The 26,133-nt window shown below is 38.3% G+C and overlaps 1 protein-coding gene across 1 annotated transcript in view; it reads right to left on the bottom strand.

Annotated features, from left to right (window-relative positions):
* The window catches only part of LOC143295659 (protein unc-79 homolog), a 93,403-nt gene extending 67,721 nt beyond the window's left edge, over positions 1 to 25,682 (bottom strand). Inside the window, 15 exon segments of the mRNA XM_076607274.1 lie at positions 154 to 241; positions 1,734 to 1,837; positions 2,527 to 2,564; positions 3,654 to 3,720; positions 8,190 to 8,373; positions 9,364 to 9,578; positions 11,961 to 12,119; positions 12,764 to 12,828; positions 14,837 to 14,966; positions 15,329 to 15,384; positions 16,515 to 16,601; positions 17,768 to 17,938; positions 20,598 to 20,758; positions 21,339 to 21,459; positions 25,401 to 25,682. Coding sequence (XP_076463389.1) covers positions 154 to 241; positions 1,734 to 1,837; positions 2,527 to 2,564; positions 3,654 to 3,720; positions 8,190 to 8,373; positions 9,364 to 9,578; positions 11,961 to 12,119; positions 12,764 to 12,828; positions 14,837 to 14,966; positions 15,329 to 15,384; positions 16,515 to 16,601; positions 17,768 to 17,938; positions 20,598 to 20,758; positions 21,339 to 21,459; positions 25,401 to 25,422 — 1,668 coding nt within the window. The 5' untranslated portion in view covers positions 25,423 to 25,682.
* Positions 25,683 to 26,133: the final 451 nt, after the last annotated feature.

Genomic DNA, 26,133 nt, shown 5'->3' with positions numbered 1-26,133 from the left:
TTGTTTGTGAAGGCACGTATGTTTATCGATCATAACAATTTGTTGTAAACGCCACAAGCTCCTTGCCTGGGAGATGCAAGCAACAATCTGCTTCTTTTTTTTTCTTTTTTTTTTTTTTTAATAACCACTCCTGGATCTGTAGGACCAGCTTACCTCAAAGGTGATGATATTGTAGGGAACCAGGCAGAAGAAACAGTTCAAGCCTTCCTTGATCTGAGTGGTCCGAGTGCACAGAGTGTCCCTGCAACCGTACCACACCACTCACACTGAACACGGCACTCAGCCAGTCACATGTTGCACAAAGAGAGCAGCACACAGAATCGGACAGCTCTGTAACTCTCACTGCTTTCACTATCTTATATTATGTACACTTTGTGTATCGTAATAAAAATGCCATAACCCGATGCTTTCACCATTATCATCTTTGCCCTCTACCCCTGTCTAAGGACAAAGAAACTAATGACAGATTTATTATGAAATAACCTTACTGTATCACTGTTCTGGTGTGAAAATGTTCAAAGCATTATGTATGACATAGTCCTGCATATCAATACACATGATAATTTTTAGCACATGGGACTGAAATTTGCACGTAACTTCAATCAGCCAAGGAATAGGACTGAGAAGGTCTTATGACAAACACTTGATGTCTCTTTGCTCATAATCTCTCTGATGGACCCTTTCACATGCTTAAACATCACACCAGATACACATATATATGTACTTCCACAAACATGTAGGGTGACATACCTAATATGTATATATAAGTACATGCATATGCATAGCATGATTCAGCCTTACCTCCCCCTTAAATTTCTACTAACAGACTAATCAACAGACATATTACTGATTCATAACTCATTTGACTAATTGACCAACCCTTCATTAATCATTCTGACTGACCAACTAATTGGTTAACTAATGACAAATAAACATTCAAAACTGTTCATGAAGCATGCAGAAATAAGAACTCAAGAACTCAGATTTTACAGCAAGGTCACTGGCCTGTTTGCAAAGGAGGTAACTACTTACATCTAAGACACACAAAATACCATAAATAATGGGGGGTGGGGGAGGGGAAGGACCAACACCATGGACACAGAATGTCATAACTAAAAAAATTTAAAAAAAGCAAAAAACGATTTTAAGTTGTAATATTCCCTATATAATGTGGGTTTTTTTTTTAAAGGAAGACAAAAAAGTATAAATAATCAAGTTTCTCCTTCTCTCTTTTTCAAGGCATAATAAACAAACAACACTGCTACAGAGCCAGTTATGAACCTGCTTTCGTTTTGTAAAAAAAAAAAAAAAAAAGTTATGCTAAGTCTGCTTATTCTTTCATGTTTCTGAAACTTTAGTTAGTTTTCTGTGATTAGCACTCACCTTTCTCCTAGGTTAGACTGGAAAATCAAACTGAGCATCTAGTCATTCGGATGAGACGATAAACCGAGGTCCCCTGTGCAGTGCACACATGGCGCACTGAAAAAGAACCCATGGCAACGAGAGTGTTGTCCTCTAGCCATTCACCCTGACAGGTACACAAATATATATGCATGCACTCAAGGCCTGACTAAACGTGTTGGGTTATGCTGCTGGTCAGGCTTCTGCCTAGCAGATGTGGTGCAGCCTGTCTGAACGCAGTGATGCCTCCTTGAGAAACTGAAACTGAAAGTGATTAGCAGGCATGCAGGCAGAAGACAAAACATACTGCCCAGCACATCCTCAATCCTCACCAGAATCCGCCCACCCTGGAGTACTCCACAGGGTGGGGCAGCAGGCAGGCCACAATCACCTCGAAGTGAGTCTTCATCACCTCCTGCAGCCAGTTGTAGATGTACTGCACATAATACACCATCTGCTGTAGGTACTGAAGACACAAGTCAACACTTCTTACTATCTCCTGTCATTACTGTAGATGTAAATTCACATCATAACACATCATTTACTGTCAGTGCTGAAGTCAACAGTCAACACTGTAACACACCATCTGCTGTAGTGCTGAAGTCAAAAGTCCACAATGTAACACACCATCTACTCTCTGTACTGAAAACATAAGTCCATACTATCTACTGTTAGTTTTATACACATATGTCTACATCATCCACAGTCATTCCAACTGACGCATTATCACACATAAAAAGAAATAAACGCAGAAACTACCAACATGAAAAACAGAAGTTCCCATTCTGTTTATGCATCCTTCACTTTAAATCAAACCTCAGTAAAACCTGTAACTAAAAGATCTACCTTACACACTTCATTTTCTGATATGCACATTAATTCATGCACTGCATTACTATGTTTCAGATGACAAAAAAATTCATCCACATCACATGTGATCTAAAAAATCGTTTCAAGAGTAGCAAATTCCCACTCATCTTGGCACAGTCTGACCAGCTTTCTAGTCATTTAAGTTTTACAAACTTTTCATATAGTCTTTCACACTTGATTCTAGCATCTGAAAGTTTGCTTATACTGCACTGTAACTATCTGACTGTAGTTCTGAGTGCATTGTGTGATACGTACCTCTGGCTTCAGTTTCTCCAGAGCATTCCCAACATTGTCTGAAAAGACAGCAATGTGACACTGCTCACTTACTGCAGAATGGCACTTTCTTATAATGAAGAATGTGAGGTAGTGTATGTGTGTGTGCTTTTGTGTGTGTGTGTGTGTGTGTGTGTCTGTATGCCTGTCTGTCTGTGTCTGTACATGCCTGTGTGTGTGTGTGTGTGTGTGTGTGTGTGTGTGTGTGTGCCTGTGTCTGCATATGTAAGCGCATATGAGTGTATGTGTGTGTCTTTGTGCAACTCACACAGTAAACACATCCAGACTGCTTCTCTCAAGGACATCTGTTGTGACTGTTGTGGGCTTCTTTTTTCCAACAAATCCAAGGTGTAAAACATTATTTACTGTCTACCTCTCCAGTCATAACCCAGTACTGTGGGAAACATTTCAAACTAGAAAAAAACAAAACAAAATAAAACCTGACAGGATCTAAACTAATACTTCTGAGGGCTTTCAACTCCATTTAAAGGTCTTTACACACTGAGGCAAGACTAAACGCTGGTAACAATTATCTCAACAGACAGCTGGGCTTTCTTATCTTTCTTTTCTTGTATTTGACAGTTTCAGGAAACATTTCCCCCTCAAAATTTCAAACTTTGAATCCTAAAAACACTAAGCACAGGCTATATCAAACATTCTAGTAAACATGGGGATCCCTCAAAAGAAACACATGAAAAGAGAATCTTCATCAAAAATTGTACAAGCTGTTTGGAGCAGACGTCAAAGAAATGCCAACAGTCAGTGATCACTTTTGTGAGATATCTCCTGAAGTCCGGTTCTTGTATTATTATTACTAGTATTCTTATTCTTCTTCTTATTATTATTATGAGCATTTACACCTAATCTTGAAAATAAGCCCTAGGCATTTACAAACTGAACACACATTTAAATAAAAAAAAATCACTGAAAATTTATTCATCATTATTCTGTTCCATTTGAGGTCATCTAGAATTCAGTAGGAATGTCATTTCTTTCTTTAAGTCTTTTCTTTCTTTTTTTCGGATGCATTTTGAAGCACATCAGAATATCCAAGTAGGAATATGCATGTAAACAGACTTCAGAAAGCCCTCCAAAGAACACACACATACCGTCAGGTAAATATGCTGTAGCATCAAACCACTGGAAAAGCATTCCCAACAGACGACCCAACACCTCCTGAGCAAAACAGAAATGAAAACAAAATGAGTATACTAACATTTTATGAGTACAAAATTAGGACAAATAGATAGTCTCTAAAATGTTTATTGTGAAGTTGCGTTATGAATAAAAAGAATTATATGCAAATCAACAAGAGAGTGAGCAATCAGGCATTGGTGCAAGTGTGTGTGAATGCATGCGTGCATGTGTGTGTGAATGCGTGCGTGCATGTGTGTGTGTGTGTGTGTGTGTGTTTGTGTGAGAGTGTGTGAGTATGCATGTGTGTGTGTGCGCACATGCATGTGTATCAGTGTGAATTTGCACTCATGCTTGTGTATATGCTGCTGTGTATTTTCTGCATGTGTATGTTTTGTTTAAGTGTGGGTATAATTTAGAACTGTTCCATCTGCTCCCAAATCTTCAACAACTGTGTGTAATATATATATATATATATATATATATATATATATATATATATATATATATATATATCTAATCTTAAAGAATTAAATAATTATAAAAAAGAAAAAAGAAGGGAATCCCACTTTAATAAACTGACAAAACTCCATTAAAATTCAATATTGGTTTTCATCACAACAATCATCATCAATTCTCCTTACATACTATTTGTTACCTGTTTTTGTTTCTTCTTTCACTAGCCAGCTTAAAACTGATCACAGATATACCCCCTACCCACCCACTCCTCAAGACATTCAGCACAAGCGTTACTTACCACTAATAACAGTTAAAGCACTAATCTGTGTTGGATGGTAGTTAATTAGTTTGTAATTAAATCTATGCCTCCAGTATCTACACCTATAAAATAGTTTAAATCCTTTAAGAGATATGAAGCTTTTCATAAAATGGGATACAAAATCTATTGTGTATTGAAAAGAAAAAAAAAAGAGAAAAGCTTGAATAACAGCACAAGATCTGCCCTTCCATAAATTCATGCACATACCACATGCAAATGCATTTCAAGTCAGAACTGTGGTCAGGAAATGGAACTCAGAAGCATATCTTCCCATATAGTGAACAAATACAAATGGAAAAGGTGACACATTCAGGATCATTCCACAGTTAGTCTGCATTACACATCAAATACAGCAGTGGAATAAAACAAAAACTTTTTTTTTAAGTGAAAAAATGTTAAATCCACATTATGTCTGTCAATTATGTGATGGAAAAAAAATGTAAGTGTAAAAAGCAAGCATCAATTTTACCTTTCTTGCTCTGCAAGTTATATGTCTCAACATAAGCAATAAGCTGAAAAGTTGGTACAAGACTAAAATTCCAATCAAGGAAAACCCACAAAGATGCTACACATGGCTGGTGTAGAAACTCTTCACCAACCTCTTTTTTTTTCTTTTTTTTTTTTTTTTAGTGCATAAATCTTCTTCTTCCGTGGGCTGCAACTCCCACATTCACTTGTACATACACGAGTGGAAGGAAGGAAGGAATTTTTGTTTAATGTCCCGTCACACATATCGGTGATTGAAGACATTTTGTAAAAGTATTTATGAATACATCTGAGTATTATCGGTTAGAAGGGGTGGGAGATGTGGATGAATGGAGGGTTTGGGGAAACTGGGCAAATGAGGGTAAAAATGTGGGTGAAATTTGAAAGAAAAACAAAACAAACAAACAAACAAACAAACAAAAAAAACCCTCTAAATACAGTTACAGGAAATTACTTAAAGGACTTCGTAAAAGAGAAGTCGTTAAACTGACAAGCGAAACAACTGATAATGAATGCAAAAAGTCAAAAACATCAACGTTCTCAGTCACTTGTGAAGACACACTTTCGTGAGTGGGCTTTTACCTGTATGACCATTTTTAAAACCGCCATGTAGGCAGCCATACTCTGTTTTCAGGGATGTGCATGCCGGGTATGTTCTTGTTTCCATAACCCATCGAATGCTGTCATGGATTACAGGATCTTTAATGTGCGCATTTGATCTTCTGCTTGTGTATACACACGAAGGGGGTTCAGGCACTAGCAGGTCTGCACATATGTTGACATGGGAGATCAGAAAAAATCTCCACCCTTTACCCACTAGGGGCGGTTACCGAGATTCGTACCTATGACCCTCAGATTGAAAGTCCAACGCTTTAACCATTCAGCTATTGCACCCATCAGAACATAAACGAAAACCAGACATAATGTATAATTATGAAGGAAGGAAAAATTGACTCTGTCCAAGTTTGATTCTATAATCTTTCTTCATAAGTTTCTTGTGAGTCATTGAAACCTTCCTCATAACAAGCAAAGGCTACATCACTTCCAAATTCCAATAGCTGTTTTTCCTTACATCTGCAGCAGATCTATTCGAACTCTACAAACTTCAAAGCAACAAACCAGTGTGTCAAACCTGAGCATAATTGTATGAACAGTGATGCTGTGGTCTTTGTGTCAGACAGACAAACAGATGGTCCAAACCTATATGCTTCTCTTTGTAGTATGTGTGTGCTATGGGAACCTTTTCAGATTCTCTTCTTTTTTTTTTTCCCCTACCCCATCATCCTCTTGCTTAGTAGCATTACACCCACACTGCTCATTTCCAAGTTCCCGTACAAAGCCACATCCAGGTTCACCTGCCACAGCCCCAGTGCCAGCAATCCACTTGGAAGTATTGATATTAGATCACCAAAGGCCAAACACCACAGAAGACCCTGCACTGTTGCTGAGTCTCTTTGATGGTGTTTAGTAGTGTCTGTTCTGATTCAACACACACAGGACACCACTTACTCAAATGACAACAATGATCACTCCCTCATGGAGGCAGACTGACTGAGCATCTTCCCCTGGCAATGTAATGTTTAGGACACAACCAGTGACACTTATATTTGATTTCTCACCTGAAACAACACCTGAGTTATTTGTAGCAAAAGGTACTTTGTTTCAAGGATTCAACCGCCACGTACACTTACATCTTCAGAAGGGAAAAAACCCATAAAATGCAGAAAAATTAATATCAAAGAGAGTGTTAAACGACAACAAATTAGAGGGGTGGTAGGTGGTGTAAAGGTATTGGGGAAAAAGCAGAATTCCAAAGCAAAGTAAGTGCACAAATAAAAGAGAAAAACAAAAAAAGAACAAATAAATAAATAAACAGTAACCTACCACCACCACTTCATTCAGGCACGCTGACAACTTACACAGCAGTTCACCATACAGGCAACCAAACACAGAAGGGGGCATACCAGCGCCATGCACCTGTTCAGATCACAAAAACATGGGAGGGAAAAAGTACACACTGCACATCCACAGGACTGACATCAAAGTAAGGAAAATACAACACAAAACCTTCAAGGCTTATGTGCAATACAACATATATTCTAATTCCTACTTTGAATCAAGACATCTACTCTACTTTGAATCCAGACATGTGTCTTTTTCACTAGGAATCCATACATCCCCACCAATGCCAATACACCTTCTTTCCTATCTACCACACATTAAAAAAACAAAAACAATTAGAATCATAAGTTTATATCTTTTTCTTTTTTTTTTAAAGGAAACAATGCAATGAATGGATTCTACTGAATAGATATAGATAAAGAGAAGCAACATGAGGAATGAATTTATCCACCCCCCCATTTTTTTACCCCCACAAGACGGAAGCAAAAGCCAGCTTCTTCCTTGTTATTTCAGCACTGAATGAGGTCTTTAACTGACATCTAGCATTCAGTCTAGAATGCCAATACTCAGTGTCAAAATGGATTTGTGAAACTTTCTTTGTGAAAATGCTGTGCATAATACCATGTTACATTCAAACTCTGAGCTTTGGGAAAGGTCACAAACGATGCACACACAAAAAAGACGTGCAAATGCTAAAAAATTTTCCACTAAAAATTCAGTCCCTTTCACATTTGCTGTTATAAAATACTATTCTGAGCATACTAAAGAGACACAGGTTTACAGGCATAAAAACACAGACACACAACAACAGATGCAGGTAACAACAGCAAGCATGAACTGATGGTAATACCACAATGTCCAGCCAAGTTCAGTTATTTTGTTCTCTAGATTTTGACTTTAACATATTAATCTCTGAAATGATGGATACATACACACCTCATTGACACAGCAAGCACAGTGTAACAATTTTGAAGTTCCACCAAAACAGGCATATGGAACAAGAAATATAATCAGATGCATACTGAAGTATTATGCACACATGCAGGAACACACACCCACACCCACACACAAACACTTTCTTAGAAACACTCAAAGATTAAAATTTTTAAATAATATCTTGAACATCTCTGCTCAAAGCTTAAATTTTTCTAATAATATCTCAAACATCTCTTGCAATGTAACAAAAAACAGCATAAAATGAACAAACAAATATACAAAAGTATTCCCCCCAAGATGCAAAAAAATTCAAAAATGCTCCACCATATATATATATATTTGTCAACACAGATCAACACAACATCAACCCAGGTGAACAGCAACAAACTGTGACACAATGCTGGCTTACGATAGGAATGTCTTCTTGAGAGCGACACTGCTCGACCAGCAGCCAGATACCATAACGACTGAGTAACTTCCTCTCCCCAGCATCCTCCACGTTGAAAAGTTCCTCTTCCTCTGCTGTCTGCCGATGCTCCTCCCCCATCTCCACCATCCTCTTGGCACCCAAGGGAGATGCTTCTTTTAAAAGGCTAAAAAAAAAAAAGAAAATAAAAAAGATTCTAACAAGAAAGGGTAAACGATACTGCACATCTTTTTTCTTTATATTTTCAATGATTTTTTTCTGCAGATTATATATACATATATATACATTATGGCTTTCCAAATTTTCATAGAGTGTCGGAGGCCAAAGAAAAACATAAAAATGTTTTTTCAATAAGCATTTGAGTATATAAGATTTTTTAAATGCTTATAATGTCATACAATGATATATATCCATTCAATTTGCAAATTGATAGAATAATAATGTACACATTTAGATGTACACATCTAAAATGTAATGCTGCATTTCTAAAACATCCCGAGCAGAGAGAACTGTACAGGCTGTAATCCTCATAATACTAAAAGGGTTGAACAGCCATTATCTAGACCACATACCAAGGTTCCGAAACAGGTAAATCGGAGGTATTCTTTCAACTGTCAGATTATATTGTCTCTCTCACTCACACATGTAATTTTTGTATAAGCCATAGTGTGCACACATGTGCATGCATGCACACGCGCACACACACACACACATACAGTGGGCCACAATCACGATTTAAACCCAGGACCCTCAGACTGAAAGTCTGATGCTCTAAACTCTCAGCTACTGCACCTATCAAAACCAGAGAATGGAGTATAAAATACTCTTCAAATCCACAGATCCAAGACACCTTATGACATCATCATTTCAAAACAGTAACCACCTCCCTCCTATTTTTCTTCTCCTTCTCCTTCAGGTCTGTGAAGAGTTACTGGGGCGCCACGCAGAAGAACTAATGACCAGATTCCTCCAGGTCTTTCAGCTGTGTGTGCGTGCCAAAGCCTGTCTGTCTGCAAATGGTTTTCTTGATTATTCTGAAATGCTGTCAGTCCATCATTTATTGTTTGTTTTCTGTCCTCCCCTCCTATAAAGAAAGCGACTCACAAACAAAGAACGACAAACAGAATCCAAAAACGAAAGACAACAACCCCCTGACCTGACGATGGCATCCATGAGGTACCTCATGACCTCCGGCACACAGCTCCATATGTCGGGGATGCTGAGGTGGAAGACGTGCTGGCGGAACTCCTCCTGGCTGTGGCGCTGCTCGTGGCACGTGGCGCAGTACCGGATGGGCCGGTTCCCGTTGAAGCTGGCGCACTCGATGGAGAAGCAGGTGCACATGGCGATGTTATTGTCTGACCGGCAGTTCTTTCAGGAAAACAAAGAGCAATAATAATAATAATGGGCATTTATAATGTGCTCTGCCTTCCTTAGTACAGGGGCCCAGAGCCCCAACAACTGCCATATTGATAAAAATGTGGGGGTGGGGGGTGGGTAGGGGAGGGATTCCGATTGGCTGCAAAAATTAAGAGCACATATGTTTGCATGTGTTAATCACAGAACTATACAGAGATTATCATGCTTCATTTTTATAACAAGCAGTTCATAAACCAATAGACACCCCTGACTTCCCATCCATCCTCTCTCCCCTCCTCCCCCACACCCATCAAAAGAAAAAAAACAAAATGTCAAAAAGATAATGGTTTTCAAAGAACAAAAAAAAAAAGAACAACCTAAATACCAGAAAAGGAAGAGATCAGGACTAACACAGAAAACGGTATGATGCAAGAAAGGACAGAAATTAAAATGCATGAGACACTGCATGACAAGTGAGAGAAGACAAGAAGAAAAAAAGACTGAAGGAAAGAAAAAGAGATAAAAAGAAAAGAACGACAGAAGACAGGACAGAGAATGAAAATGAAAAACAGTAAATTCAAAGACAAGAAAAAAGAAAAGAATGAAGAAGGGAACACACAGACCACTGAAAAGAAGAAGAAAACAGAACAGATGAGTATCAACTGCACAAACAGTAACAACAATGTCAAAAATAAGACAACTACACAAACAATAACAATTCTGTCAAAAACCAGAGAGGCGGCCAGGAGATATATGTCTAAATACATAAGTGTCTGTGCACATGTGTGTAAGAAAGAAAATACACGAAACACACAAATACCCCAACAACAGCAACGTCAAAAACAGAGAGGATCAGGGGGTATGTCTGCATGTCTGTGTCAAAGAGATATTGGTTTTCAAAGGGAAAAAATAAAAAACATGAAAATCAGAAAAGGAAGAGGTCAGGGCAAGCACAGAAAATGGTATGACACAAGAAAGGATAGGAACTGAAAGGCATGTTTGCGTGTATCTTCTTCTCTTCTTCATTCGTGGGCTACAACTCCCACATTCACTCTTATGTACATGAGTGGGCTTTTACGTGTATGACCGTTTTTACCCTGCCATGTAGGCAGCCATCCTCCGTTTTCAGGGGCATGCATGCTGGGTATGTTCTTGTTTCCATAACCCACCGAACGCTGACATGGATTACAGGATCTTTAACGTGTGTATTTGATCTTCTGCTTCGTATACACACAAAGGCACTAGCAGGTCTGCACATATGATGACCTGGGAGATTGGAAAAATCTCCACCCTTTACCCACCAGGCGCCGTTACCGAGATTCAAACCCGGGACCCTCAGATTGAAAGTCCAGCGCTTTAACCACTCAGCTATTGCGCCTGCCAGTTTGCGTGTATGAGCCTATGCATGTGTGTTTGCGAAAAAGATCCTTGTGGGTCCATGCATGTGTGTCTGCAAGAGAGACACTTGTATGGGTCAATGCATGCGCGTTTGCAAGAAAGTCTCGTGTGGGTGTATGTATATATGCGTTTGTGAGGAAGACTTGTGTGGGTCTATGCATGTGTGCTTGCAAGAAAGACCCCTGTGAATCTATGCACATGTATTTGTGAGAGACATAAGAAAGTCTATGCATGTGTGCTTGTGAGACACTTGTGTGGGTCTATGCATGTGTTTGTAATAGACTCTTGTGTGGGTCTATGCATGTGTGTTTGCGAAATGGATCTGTGTGAGTCTATGCATGTGTATTTATGAGAAAGACCGTTGTGTGGGTCTATGCATGTGTGTTTTCAAGACAGACCCTTGTGTGAGTCTATGCATGTGTATTTGCAAGAAAGACTTGTGTGGGTCTATGCATGTGTGTTTGTGAGAATGACTTGCGTGGGTCTATGCATGTATGTTTGCAAGAAAGACTTGTGTGGGTCTACGCATGTGTATTTGCAAGGAAGACTTGTGTGGGTCTATGCATGTGTATTTGCAAGAAAGACTTGTGTGGGTCTATGCATGTGTATTTGCAAGAAAGACTTGTGTGGGTCTATGCATGTGTGTTTGTGAGAATGACTTGTGTGGGTCTATACATCTGGGTTTGCAAGAAAGAATCTTGTGTGGGTCTATACGAGTGTGTCTGTGAGAAAGACTCTTGCGTGGGTCTAAATGCATATGATTATGAGAAAGACTTTTGAGAGGGTCTATATCCATGTGTCTGTGAGAAAGACTTGTGTGGGTCTATGCATACTTGTTAACAAGACTCTTGTGTGGGTCTATGTGAGTATTTCTGGTTTGTGAGAAAGACTCTTGTGTGGGTCCATGCATATAATATGTGTTTGCGAGAAAGACACTACACACAGAAAACTCGGGAAGAAATGAAAAAAGGCCTCCCCGCCCAAGCAAGCACTGACTTTGTTCTCACAAGTAGTGGAGACATGGGGCATGGGCAGCAGCAGATCCACCATATACTCCCCATGGTCGTGACGCAGGAAGTCGGCACAGTCGCTGCAGATGTACAGAGGGGGCGGCATGTCTCCCGAATGGATGGCCAGGGCAGGGTTCAGGCACATCTGTTACAGGAAAACATAATAATAATAATAACAGTAATAATGATGATAATAATAATGATAATAATAATAATGACAATAATATACTGTAATACACATATACTTTAAACTACATTGTAAATGCCCAGTACCTAGTGAACAATCTCCCCCCTACCCTTCGTCCCCCCACCCCCAAAAAAAAAAGAAGAAAATTATCATGGACTAACAGTAATTCAGCTTGCTGTTTGTGATTGTTATTACTCTACTAAGCAAGCAGTCCTAGTTTAGGTCTAGAGATAAAAAACAGAATGCACTATCTTGTTTAAGAAACCATACTGTTCTCACTCAAAGCCCGGCTAGTGCCGTATGGTGAAACGAAGCAAGGGAATGGGCTCCCACAAATGGTAAAGCAACCAGTAAATGCCCAAACCCAACTTAACGGTAAAATCTATGCAATGTGGAGGTGGGTTCTTTCAAGATAGTTTACAATACTTTCACAATGCTTCAGAAGAAAGCCATTTTTATGCTCACTGCAGGGATAGAGAAAAACAAAGAGAGAGGTTCAAGAAAGCACAGCCAGAAAAAGAAAAATTAAGAGACAGACAGAAAAACTGACAGACAGACAGACTGAGAGGTTGAAAGACATACGCGGCAAGATTAGTACCAACCTTGACTGCTTGGCAGTTGCCAGAGTTGATACATCCTTTGCGCTGACACAGTATGGGGGGCCAAGCTGAAACAATTCATCACCCTATCAGAAGACAAGACTGGCCATGCTGATACAATTCCTCGGCCATTCAGAAGACAAGACAGGCCATGCTGATACAATTCATCTGCCATTCAGATGACAAGACTGGCCTTGCTGTAACATTTCATCAGCCATTCAGAAGACAAGTCTGGCCAAGCTGAAACAATTCATCAGAAGACAAGACAGGCTCGCTGGGCAGTCTGGATTATTACCCCTTTGACTGCTGCTGACAAGTATGCTCATCACTGAAGGGCTGAAGTCTCCTCACTGACATAGGACAAGAGCTGACAGGTCAGGATGTCCATCACCTTTCTTTATTTCTTTATTTGAACTTTTCGGATTGCATTACTTTTGTTCAGCAAAACTGATTACATCATTGATCAGGTACTCAAAAAGCAGTAACTGAACTTCTAATGCACTTTTCTAGCCACATATCAAAATTGCCATGTTGGAGACATGTTGCACTTTACTAGCCACTAACATTCTCCTTGTCTTTCATTTTCTCACCAAATCATTGAATTACCAAAGCAATTTCATCCACTATGACTTTGGCAAAACCAGAAAAAAACACAAATTCTCCAAACAATCATTTCCAGAGTACTTTCAAATCTTATTTCATGAGTCTTTATTTTTCGTATTCATTTTATTTCACAATCACAATTATTTTCTTCAGTCTTACCTGTAAATTCCATTCCTTGTAAGCCAAAACAAAAGGGCAAAGAACATGATCAGAATACTGAGAAATTTGGAAAGAAAAAGAAAAAAAGGCACATCATTTCAAAACATACACAACAGAAAGTGAAAAAAAATCTTTCTTCATGTTCAAGTTAATTCCAGGACTGATATCAAAAACCAAATTTCAGTGTGTGTGTGTGTGTGTGTGTGTGTGTGTGTGTGTGTGTGTGTGTGTGTGTGCCTGTGTGTGTCTGGTGTTTCTGTGTATGAGCATGCATCATGCGTGCATGCATGTTTGAGTAATGGAAAAAGAATTCACACAGTTTGAGAAAATGGGTCATGCATACCTGTACATATTGTCAGAATAACGGGTATAGGTAATGTGTCATTGATCTACATTTAAATGAGTAAAATATATATCAACAATACAAGTTTCAAAGTGATTTGATTATGCATGTACTCAATAATAAGAACAAAAGCCATTCAAGATAACATGACAATGATCAACATCAAATAACAAACAGGAAAACCAAAAAGCCACACAGGTATATTCTACACTTTACAACTGGTAAGCATGAGATTTTGTTCAAAAACACACCTGATATAACTTATTCTTTACAGTCTCAGTTTCTCAAGGAAGCATTACTGCATTTGGACATAACCCAAAGCACTAAGTGGATTTCTTCTGCATAATTTTGCAAGAGGACAACAAACACTTAATTGATTTGAGATCTTTTTCAGTGCACCAAGTGCGTGCTGCACACGAGACCTCAGTTTATCGACTCATCCAAATGATCAGATGCTCAATTTGATTTTCCAGGCAAAAGTTGGGAGAAAGGGCAAAACCAGGATTTGAACCCAGATCCCCATGGACACTTTTGGCAGATAAGCATCTTAACCATTCTTCCACCTTCCTCTGTGTGTGTATGTACGCGAGTGTATTGTATGACAGTCAGCTGTGTCCAACTATGACCACCAGAACAGCAGAGAAGGCAACTGCTGTCCTGACTATCTGGGCAAGACTTTGATTGTAATGGAGAGTGCCTTGACCAAGTTATATCCCCACTCTCTTGGCCAAGAGGGCTTAAGGACAGTTGGCACTGGGCTAGATCCCAAAGGCCAACTAGCCCCCAAGGCTACAGCACTAAAAGCCAGTGTAGTTTAGCCTCCTAGTTTGAGAGCCATAGTCCTTCACAAAAGACTAAGCTGTCAGTGACTTCCCATGCAGTGGAGAAACCACTGATCATACAGCTCTCATTTTGCTTTGGCTCAACTGTAAGCTTATGTCAATCTGTGATTATATGCCGAGTGTACATACCACAGTACTTGTAATGGATGCCCCTCCGATCGCTGAGGGCAGGGTTCAGCTGTGGCCAGTAGTAAAACAGCAGATGAGCAGCTGGGGCTTTTGCTGCAGGGGGACCATATGCAATGATGCTCAGGATGTCCTGAAATGATATCATCAACGTCAGTCATATCTTATGCTGTGCACTGCCTATATCTGTGTTTTTGTGTGTGCATGTGTGTGTGTTTGTGTGGTGTGTGTGTGTGTGTGTGTGTGTGTGTGTGTGTGTGTGTGCAGCAGTAGCAGTAGTAGTAGTAGTAGTAGTAGTAACAGCAGCAGCAGTAGTAGCAGTCTTCATTTTTGTCTTTCCACTTTTTTAAGTGACATATTATAAGTGGTTTAAAAAATCAACAACAAGAGCGCATCTTTCTAAAAATTTAACTGATTTCATATCTAGCTGGCAAGCCTTCAACAAATCTCTTAATTCTCGATATGCTGATATTAAAAGCAACTACAGTTACTTACGTTAATGATGTTCTTCTTCATGCTCATGAAGCACTCCAGGATCTGGGAGTGAAAGGCTGCAATGTGCATCAGAAATTTTGCATTCAGTGCAACAGAGATGATAGCAACAATAACCAATCAGGCATCAAACACAGAGCCACTGTTTTATGTAACAGCAGAAATTTCAACGGTGACTGCTGCTCATATCCAGACCAATATATATGACAGTTTACTGATATAGATCTCTTTTTCACAGTATCTATGCTGTATTCTTCTCAGTGTCTTCAGAATTCTGGACTTAATACAATAAGGAAAAAGAAGCAGACAATTTGTATGTTAAATTACACCTTTGCTTACTAGTTGTTAGCAACCTCATAGACTGCATGATAAAAGTCTGTTCACAAAACAGATTTTTGTTCCTGAAACAGATTGCAATTCAAATCCAGATGTTGATAAAACAGAGAAAAGTGGTCAGCAGTTTTCTTTTCCTGGTTTTTTTTGGTTTTGTTTTTTCTCCTCTTGACATCTTCATTTCCAGGGACAGTACAGGAACCAACAATCAGTGAGTGCAATGCTGAACTCATATTCAATAAATTGCCATTTATCTTTTCTTCATTTAAAAAATAAAAGGTTTTCTCAGAATCAATGAACAGTAATAATACCTCTTCTTCTTTTGTATTATATGTGTATTCCAGATACTGAACAACAGTGTAAACACATCTGGCAGACTCTCCAAACGGTAGAAGTCCACATTAATTTTGGAACATTGTGGGCTGATACAACAGATGCACTGAACTGAATGCCTGAAATCTTTTTCTTTTTCTTCGTCAGTTTGGAAGACTGCATCTGTGCAATTTTTCAAACTAACAAAAAAGAAAACAAAAAAGATAATGATGAAGAACAAACACACACAAAAAAAAACAACAACAACAAAAAACAAACACATATCCACACACACACACACACACACACACACAATCCTTGAATGAACCATGACATAACACCGGATACAAGGATACAATAACTCAATATGGAGCAGCGTAAAAACAAACAAAACAACTTTAAAAAAAAAAAAATTACTGGAAAGTACTGATGTCAGTGTGCATTTCATAAAAGGTTGCCTGACACTGCAGTTGATAAAAGACAATTGCATTGCTGTCACATTTTGTTCACATAAACATGATCTGAAGGAAATGGAGCAACTCACCTCCATTTTCTGTGTGTTGAAACACCATGGTAATGATAGCTGCAGCTGACTCACTGGCATAGGTTGGCTCCGCACAACCATCATAACCTGTCACACAAACACACACACACACACACACACTTATTTATAAAAAATGATGTTGAACTGAAGAACACAGACACACATGCACAAACATAAATGAACACACACACGTGTGTGTGTGTGTGTGTGTGTGTGTGTGTGTGCTGTGAAGGCATTAGATTGCTTCTTGCTGCCTTTATCTGAGTGTGTTTGTGCGAGTGTGTGGGAGGGGAGGGTGGGGTGTGGGGGCGTGAACACAGAACTTAGTGTGGATAATTTTAGGCACCCTATATACAAATTCATTCATACATTTGAAGAAAACAATTTGGAAACTTTCTCTGAGAGATCATACCCACCCATCCACCTTGCATGAGAATCTGAGCATTTAGGATCAAATCCCACACTTGCCAGAATTTTCTCCCCCTCTACTGGACCTGTGTGTTGGTCTGGACACTAGTCATTCAAATGAGACGACACACCCAAGGTGTGGTGTGTAGCATGCACTTTGTGCACGTGAAAGAACTCTAACTGAAGAGTTGTCCCCGGCAAAGTTTTGAAGTAAAATATACTCTTATGCACATATGTGTGTGTGTGTGTGTGTGTGTGTGTGTGTGTGTGTGTGTGTGTGTGTGTGTGTGTGTGTGTGTGTGTGTGTGTGTGTGTGTGTGTATGTGTGTGTGAACTCTAACTGAAGAGTTGTCCCCGGCAAAGTTTTGAAGTAAAATATACTCTTATGCACATATGTGTGTGTGTGTGTGTGTGTGTGTGTGTGTGTGTGTGTCAGTGTGTGTGTGTGTGTGTGTGTGTGTGTGTGTGTGTGTGTGTGTGTTTAAGTAAAGTCCACTCCTATGTACATGTGTGTGTGTGTGTGTGTGTGTGTGTGTGTGTGTGTGTGCATGACTGGAGTATGACTGAATCAATGGATAACACAGGGAACAATTAACGAGCACCCAAATTTAGTCCGCTGTACACAGGTAGGCAGCCTGTTGTGCAAAGGATCTGTGTTCAAAAAGCGCTAAGATCTTGGTCTCTGACAGAGGATAGGTGCTAAATAGGTATCAAAAAAAAAAAAAAAAAAAAAAAAATCAATAATAACAAATAACAATAACAATGACTTTGTGTTCAGGAAGGGCTATAATATCTTGGTATCTGGCCCATTATTCAAACAGGTATCCCTATCATTGCGAACTCACCTAGCGTCATGGGGAGGAGGGAGCTGCAGAGCAGGTCAATGGTGTCCTTGTGCAGGGTGGGGGGGAAGATGGCCAGGGTGGAGGCCACTGTGTAGGGCAGGGAGTCCAGCAGGTCATGCTCCAGGAAGGGCACCAGGCACCCAACCACGTTCAGCACCGCCTCCCCCAGGTCTGGCCATCGTGTGTACATGGGTGTGTGAACAGCGCACGTCAAAAAACCACATGTCATGTGCAACATGTCAACCACATGTCAGCAACAACACACTGATCAATCGATCACTTTTCTCACAACTCATCATGGCATTGCTTGATTTGGATATATCTATAACTATCTACACACACACACACACACACACACACACACACACACACACACACACATATATATATATATATATATATATTTAGTTATAACTATATGGGTGCGTAACTATCTTCAGTGCTGGTCATCAGAGAGGGTCATTAATTTCCAGGAATAAATCATACTGGAAAACAAGATGTTCCGGTTCGATGGTTGACTGTACAATATAATATCTTTAATTTTTGAAATAGTTCGTGAATGGGTAAAAACACACAGAAAACCAAGATACAAAAAGTCACATGAAAATGGGACTAAAAACAGTAAAACAAACACTACTGCTGTTGTACCTCATTTCACTAAATGTTTCAATAAAGTTCACTTCATCATTCACATGTTTGAACAGACTAACAAAAAGCCAAACCTCACCTTGAGATCTTTAAAACACAGTCACAATCATTAATTATATCACACTGACTGAAGCTTATTTCATCACATTGATTGAATGCTTATTTTTCAACATAGTTGGTGTCAAGCTTGTCCCAAGCGTTAAACAATGTTTTAATCAACCACGAAGTCACTTGGGTCAATTAATTCCCTTGAGTCTTTTGGATAAAGGGTTGATAAAAATGTACTAACTTGAGTAAGTCACATGCATTCACCAGATCATATCCACAAAATCACATGACTTTTGAGGCCCATCAGTTCCTGAGATGAATATATTCTATCATCTTTGTTACCCTTCTTTCATATAATTTAGCTTAATTGATCAACTTCAGCTGTTTTGTTAGTTATGATATGTTGTGACTCCACTTAAAAAGTGGCTTTTCCATGACCACTACATTTTTCATTGAAAAAAAACAAGAAAAACACCCTGAAAAAGAGGAAAATACAGATTTCAACCCATACAACTTGTTCAGTGTTTAATTCATAATTTCCCTCTGTAAAATTTGTCATGTCAGGAAGAACTTTATCCCTTTAGATACTGTTCTTAGAATGATGAAATATAGGTGAAAGTACTCATTTCTATGACAAAAGGTAAATTCTTTACTTAATCATCAGTCATCTACAGTTTCTTTTCATTAATTTTTGACTCACTTGTGTAAACAAAGTGAGTCTATGTTTTAACCCGGTGTTCGGTTGTGTGTGTGTGTGTGTGTGTCCGTGTGTCTGTGGTAAACTTTAACATTGACATTTTCTATGCAAATACTTTGTCAGTTGACACCAAATTTGGCATAAAAATTGGAAAAATTCAGTTTTTTCCAGTCATCCTGTTTAAAACAATATTGCACCTCTGGGATGGGCACCAAAAAAATAAAAAAAGAAGCCTAATTATATGCAAACTGCATTTACTGTTATATTTATATTTTTTGTATTCTCTAAACTTGGCACTTAAACCTCTTATTCTGACACAACAACAAGAGGAGTCATTATTATCATTTTTTGTTCAAACAGGAACTTCTTTTGCTAAGCATGGAATTTTTATTTATTTTGCAGTTTTGGTGCAGATAGTAAAAAAGGGAAATTACTCTGTAATTAATGCTAGGGGACTTAATTTATCACAAGTGAGTCTTGAAGGCCTTGCCTCTCATGTTTATCTTATTTTCTACAGTCAGAGACTACATATCAACTATGCACAATTTTTGCACAGTTTGTGTTAACAGCTTTCTTCACTATTCATCAACATCCAAACAAACATATAGCATAGTCTTTCAAACACAAAATTAAACAGACACACAGAGGTCTGACCATATATACAGCACATGTCAACCACATTCACACAACTCATAGCTGGTTACATACACAACCATCTGATCCAGGTGAGCTACACTGCAGTCTTCAGGGAACTATCAAGTTCTCAACATGATCAAGTGGTGGTGAAAGTACTATTATAGATCTATTCATTTCATATGACAAAAGGTAAATTCTTTACTCTATCATCAGTTATACTCCATTTCTTTTAACTCATACAAACATTTTCTTAATCACTCATTAACACCTTAACATACACATGTATACATATAATATACTCTTTCCAGCAAATAATTAAACAGACACATACACACCAACATATACACAAACATTCTCTCTCTCTAACCACACAGACATGCTCTCACAAACACACACATGTGAAAAACCCAATGCACTCTCTGACATTATATATGTATATAAGCAGCCATACACAAATGTAAAATATACCATACAGACTTTCTAGTTTCTCTTTCTAACTCATACACGAGTCACAGTCATACACACACAGAAATAAAAACAACACACATATCAAATACACATGAAACCACATGCCCGTTTCCTTGCCCCCCCTACAGAGACGCCCCCCCCCCCCACCTCCTTCCCCACCACCACCCCCCAAAAAACATCACACACAACCTACACTCACACACACACTCAACACACACCATACACACAACCCCCCCGACACACATCCACCCTTAGACACAAACACACACACATACACACACACACACATGCACGCACGCACACACGCGCGCACATGCACACACACACAAGTACCTAGCTGTCCAATCTGCATCATAGGAACCAGATCAATGATGCTGAGCACAGCCTGGTAGAGACCAGAGTAATTCAGGTTGGGAAATACTGACAGACGCACACTGTCTCGCTGCCGAGGCCCATAGCTCTCTGCTGGGATATTGGGCACATCTTTCAGCACACTGCATGGAAAACACCAAGAAAAAACTAAACACACACACAGATAGATAGATAGGTAGATAGACAGATATATTGATAGATACTAAAATAGACAGATAAAAAAAAAGATAGATAAGGAAACAAGATATAATTAACAAAAAAAAAGCCACAAAAAAAAAAAAAATGCTAAAAAGAATTTAAACACACATACACACTCACACACACAAGCGCGTGTGCATGCACACACACACACACACACACACACATGTTCAAAAGAACTGAAAGAAAAGATGAAGAAAATTACCAGGAAAAGGAAAGAAAGAAAGAAAGAAAGAAAGAGCAAGACAATATACATAATTCCACTACTTCAAATTTTACTTTGAAAAAGAAATTATTCACATAAAACACAAATATACACAAATGCAAGCATGTAAGTACATTCACACCTGTACACACACACACACACACACAATATATATATATATTATATATCAGGTGATAAACACACTTTCACCAAAATCTTTGTAGCTGTATACGTATACCTCTATACACACATACACACTTTTAAACAACCAGTTTCATCTATCCCTACTGTTGTCTGACCTCAGTAGAGTCTGGGAGAAGTATTTGAGTGTGTTGGCGATGTCCGTGCCCGTAGGCTGAGGTGTCAAGTTGTTCACAATGCGGTAATGGTAATCCTTTAAATTCCGGATTTTGGAAGTAACTGAAAAGAATCAAAAACAAAAATATTAATTCAAAACAACAACTTAAAAAATAACAAGGAAATTAATCTGAAAGAAAACTGGCAGAAATCAACACTTTGTGTGAAAAAATATGATTAAAACGACAGATTACCCCTCTAGGAAGAGTAGCAGTGCTTAAATCTTTGGTTTTGTCCAAAATCGTCCACTTGTGGATATTGCTGCTAAATCCTCCTGACACCGTGATAAACATGATTCAGAAAACAGTGTTTCAGCCTGTATGGAATAAGAAACAAGATAGAATCAGTAGAAAAACTATCATTAAAGGAATTGTTCATGGAGGGTTTGGTGTGCCAGACATTAAAAACTACATTAATACACTTAAGTTAATCTGGATACAAAGACTAAAGACAAAGCAACCATAAATGGAAAAAAACCTCATTTCATTGTTACAATAAATCCTAGCTTGACTCTGCTTGAAAAACTTGGCTCAAACCTTCCTGCTGATAAACACACCTATCAAAATAAATTCTGGAATGATGTCTTGCAAGCATGTAGGGAATTCAGAAAGAAAATTCACACAGAAAAATATGAAGAAATGAATGCAGAACCTCTATTCTGTAATGATAATATAAAAATTGGGAAGAAAACTGTGTTCTGTAAGAAATGGACTGATCAAGGAGTGTGTTTTATTTCCGACTTGCTTAATGATGATGGTATGTTTTTGTCATTTGAAGAATTCAAACATGAATACCAGTTACAGACTGACTATGTTACATACATACATACATACATACATACATACATATATATATATATATACTGGATACATACAAGCAGTGAAGTGCTACATGAGGATATGCAGAATTATTGCTCAAACTGATCAATCTTTTAACAGCCATAAAACTCTTGCAACAATATTTTCAGTTTCTATGGGTGCTCATGTATACATACATGTATACTATGATATTTTAACGCATGGTAGTATTAACCCAAATTGTTGCAGCAGATGGGAAAATAACCTTAACACACAAATCAAATGCAATATTACACTTTTAAAAATACGTCAAATCAGTGAAATCAAACTTCAGTGGTTTCAAATCAGAATTATACATAGAATATTAGCAACTAATACTGTATTGATGAAACATTTGGGCATAGCTAGTGAAGATGGTTGTAATTTTTGTAGAAAATATCACGAAAATATATACCATATATTCTGGGAATGCAAATTTACACATTGTTCTGGAATACGCTTGAAAGACATATTAACCTTCGCTGGCTGTTGCTTTTGACTACACACAGAAGCTCATGTGGGTCGTCCACAACCCATACCGCTGTCACTTTGACTACACACGTAAGCTCATGTGGGTTGTCCACGACCCATACCTTTTAGAGACAAAAACCTGTATATTCCTCCAAAGCTTGTGTGGGTCATGCACAACCCATACTTTGTAAAGAGACAAAAACCTGTATATTCCTCCAAAGCTTGTAACAAAATATAGAAAAGGAAAACATATCATAACAACTGATTACACACACATGTGCTCACACATGCACACACAGACTCACACAAACATATACACTCAGAAGAAACACATGCTCACGCATTCACACACACACACACACACACACACACACACATACACACACACAACTGATCACACACACAAACGCATAACACCACACGCACATACATACAAACCCTACTTATGCACACAGAGATAGATAGAGAGAGAGAGAGAGACTAAGACAGACAGACAGAGAGAGAGACTGAGACAGACAGAGAGAGAGATAGACAGCAAGACAGTGAGAGAGAGAGAGAGAGAGAGAGAGAGAGAGAGAGAGAGATGACTCATAGCATCCTATATGCGCACAAAGATATTCAGTCACACAGGTACATGCTGTTAGAGAAAGGGATGGAAGGGGGTTATAGCTGAAGACAGGCGAAAGGGATGGGGCGGGGAGGGGGAGTTAGTGGGAGAGTAGTGGGGTAGTGAGGCTATAGAAAGTAAAACTTCTTTATTTTCCTTCACTAATTGCAAATTAAACCTTCTGAAATCACTATTAAAAAGGTATGGGTTGTGCATGACCCACAAAAGCTTTCGAGGGGTGACCATGTTTTTTCCTCTTTAAAAGGCATGGGTCATACACGACCCACACAAGCGTCCGTGTGTAGTTAAAACGCCACCTTTAATTACTTATTAACTAATTAATGAATTTTTTCTCTTTTTTTGGCAAAAGTTGGCCTGTTAGGTGTAGGAAGCATTTCTGAAATTTCGTAGAATAATATTAAGAATTGGCCGAGATAATTTGTGTTTTTGTACCCTTCTAGGTCGTGTACCACCCACGATAGCCAGCAAAGGTAAATGATAATTCTGAAAATGCAAGTTTCTTGAAATTCAATGAAAGAATCTTTATATTTGGACACGATAGCACATTCAGGTCTGACAGAACTCTTGACATGATTGATCACAGTCCATGCCAAAGTCTTCATCTACAAATGCAAAGTAAATAACACAATACCACAACTTCATCATTTCAGAAAATATCTGAAATGTGTATATGAAACTGAAAAAACATATCTCTCTTGTGAATATTATGTCTTTTAATATATTTACGATAAACAGGTTTCCATACAAGCATTTGATTAACATATAAAGATGATGTTAAAATGGATGCACTTACTTTCTTACGTAACTTGTAAGCTTTCTTTTCTTTCTTTCCTTCTTTTTTTTTTTTTTTTTCTTCTTCTTCTTTTTTTCTTCTTTTTTCAGTGCAATATTGATTGGGACGAGTGAAAACTAAGGAAGGTAGGAAAAAATCTGATTATACACACCTATCACTTTTTTAATACATGCATATTACTCAATTTACTGCATAGAATTTCTAGGGGCATGAGTGAAACAGAGAAGAATAAGCAAAACAAAACAAAAGGACAACATTAATGATCTGAATATGCAAAAAGGTATGATGCTTCATTCTATGACATTTATTATATATACATCACATGCAAACATCAGCGGAAAAAACAAACAAACATGCATACAGGTGCTGAAATGTTTGTGTGCATGTCTATTAATTTATAGGTTTGTAACAATGTGTGTGTGTGTATATATATATACATGTATGTATGTGTGTAGTTATACATATGTACGTGTGTGGGCATGTGTGGGTATAATATGTGTATCTTTATCGATATCAAATGACAAACTTAGTATCAGGAAATAGTGGTGTTTAGACTTGCTTTTTTTTCATGTCATATGTCACTATGTCTGTTTTTTATGTTAAAAATGAAATTTGAAAAAGGTTACAAAGAAAATTTTTAAAAAAACCAACATTTTTTATATTTGTCTCCTTTCATTTGGGTTGAGTCCGGTTGAGCAAACATGTCACACTCTCATTTTGAAAAGAAGACTCCAACATGTACAAAGTAAAAGTACATGAAATAAAGTAAAATTTTACTGGTGCACCTTGACCTTCATGCAAATGATTCCCCCTCCCCATCCTACTTCCCTGCCCCAAGAAAAAAAGTCTGAACTCATATTATTCTATATTCATTTATTTACATAATTTGCACTAATTTTGCACACAGGTAAATATTAAACACACATCAATTCAAACATATAATGATATATCCGATGCACTGATAAAAAGTGACTATCAAATAATCATAAATTAACAATAAACTTATAGGACAAGATTCTATATAATAAACATTGATGAAAACTAATTTTGTGAGGCTAGATTTAATCTTCCCAATGAAGTAGATTGGCTTTGGTTGGTTAGATTTGGTTACGGTGCTGTTTTAACTGTGCATGGGTGCATAATAATAATACTGATGTTGTGAACAGTAGCACTGGTTAAATAAATTGGCTTCATCACTCCATGGTCTTAACTCACTTTGTCCAAAATTTTGCTCTGAAAGCCTTGTATTGCTAGTTTAGTGTTACTCTACACTCACAGGTTGCTGCTCGAGTTGCCATCTTGTTGACCAGACGAATGATTAGGAACCTGCTCTCGCAGTCAGCTTCGATCACAATATTCCACCATCACCACAACCTGATACAGTTTCAGCAGCTGACTTCGATATTCATCTGGACTCACTAAAACCGTGGAACGAAGTCTCTGTCAAATGAAGTGTTCACATTTTAAAATACGTAATTTAAAATGCTTCAAAAGCCAACTAGTTTCCGATTTCGCATCTTTTCCAAACACGATGTTCTGCAGTCATCATCATTCGGAAATCAGACGACTTCTGCGAGTCTTCAACCGATTCAGTCTCTGGCATATCTCATAACAGGTATACCAATTGCAAATGATTATAGACACAGTCACCATGCAACAGATCCGAACGGTGTGTGTGTTTGCGTGTGTTGCAACCCCATATATGAATTTAGGTCCAATAAACGTTTATGTTCTATTTTATTTTTCGATCTATTATCGATAGCTTTTTACATTGAGGCTCAATATCAGCCAGATGAACAACCCCACATGGGATCGTTCTGGAACTGAACGCAACTGTTCACCACTTCCACCTCCGTCGGACCCAAGTCGGTGAAAGTGAACATATTAAATTCTATTCTGGTTCTGGTTTCTGGTGGCTGGGCTTACTGCAGTCTCATCGCGTGACCAACACGCAGAGATTACTCGTTGGTCTGGTATCTCTTTTTTCCTTTTTGTATTTGAATCAAACG

This window comes from Babylonia areolata, chromosome 21, assembly GCF_041734735.1.
Source record: "Babylonia areolata isolate BAREFJ2019XMU chromosome 21, ASM4173473v1, whole genome shotgun sequence".
In the NCBI taxonomy this organism is placed as follows: domain Eukaryota; kingdom Metazoa; phylum Mollusca; class Gastropoda; order Neogastropoda; family Buccinidae; genus Babylonia; species Babylonia areolata.
The sequence above is the reverse complement of the archived record's forward strand: the minus strand, read 5'-3'. Positions and strand labels throughout refer to the sequence as shown.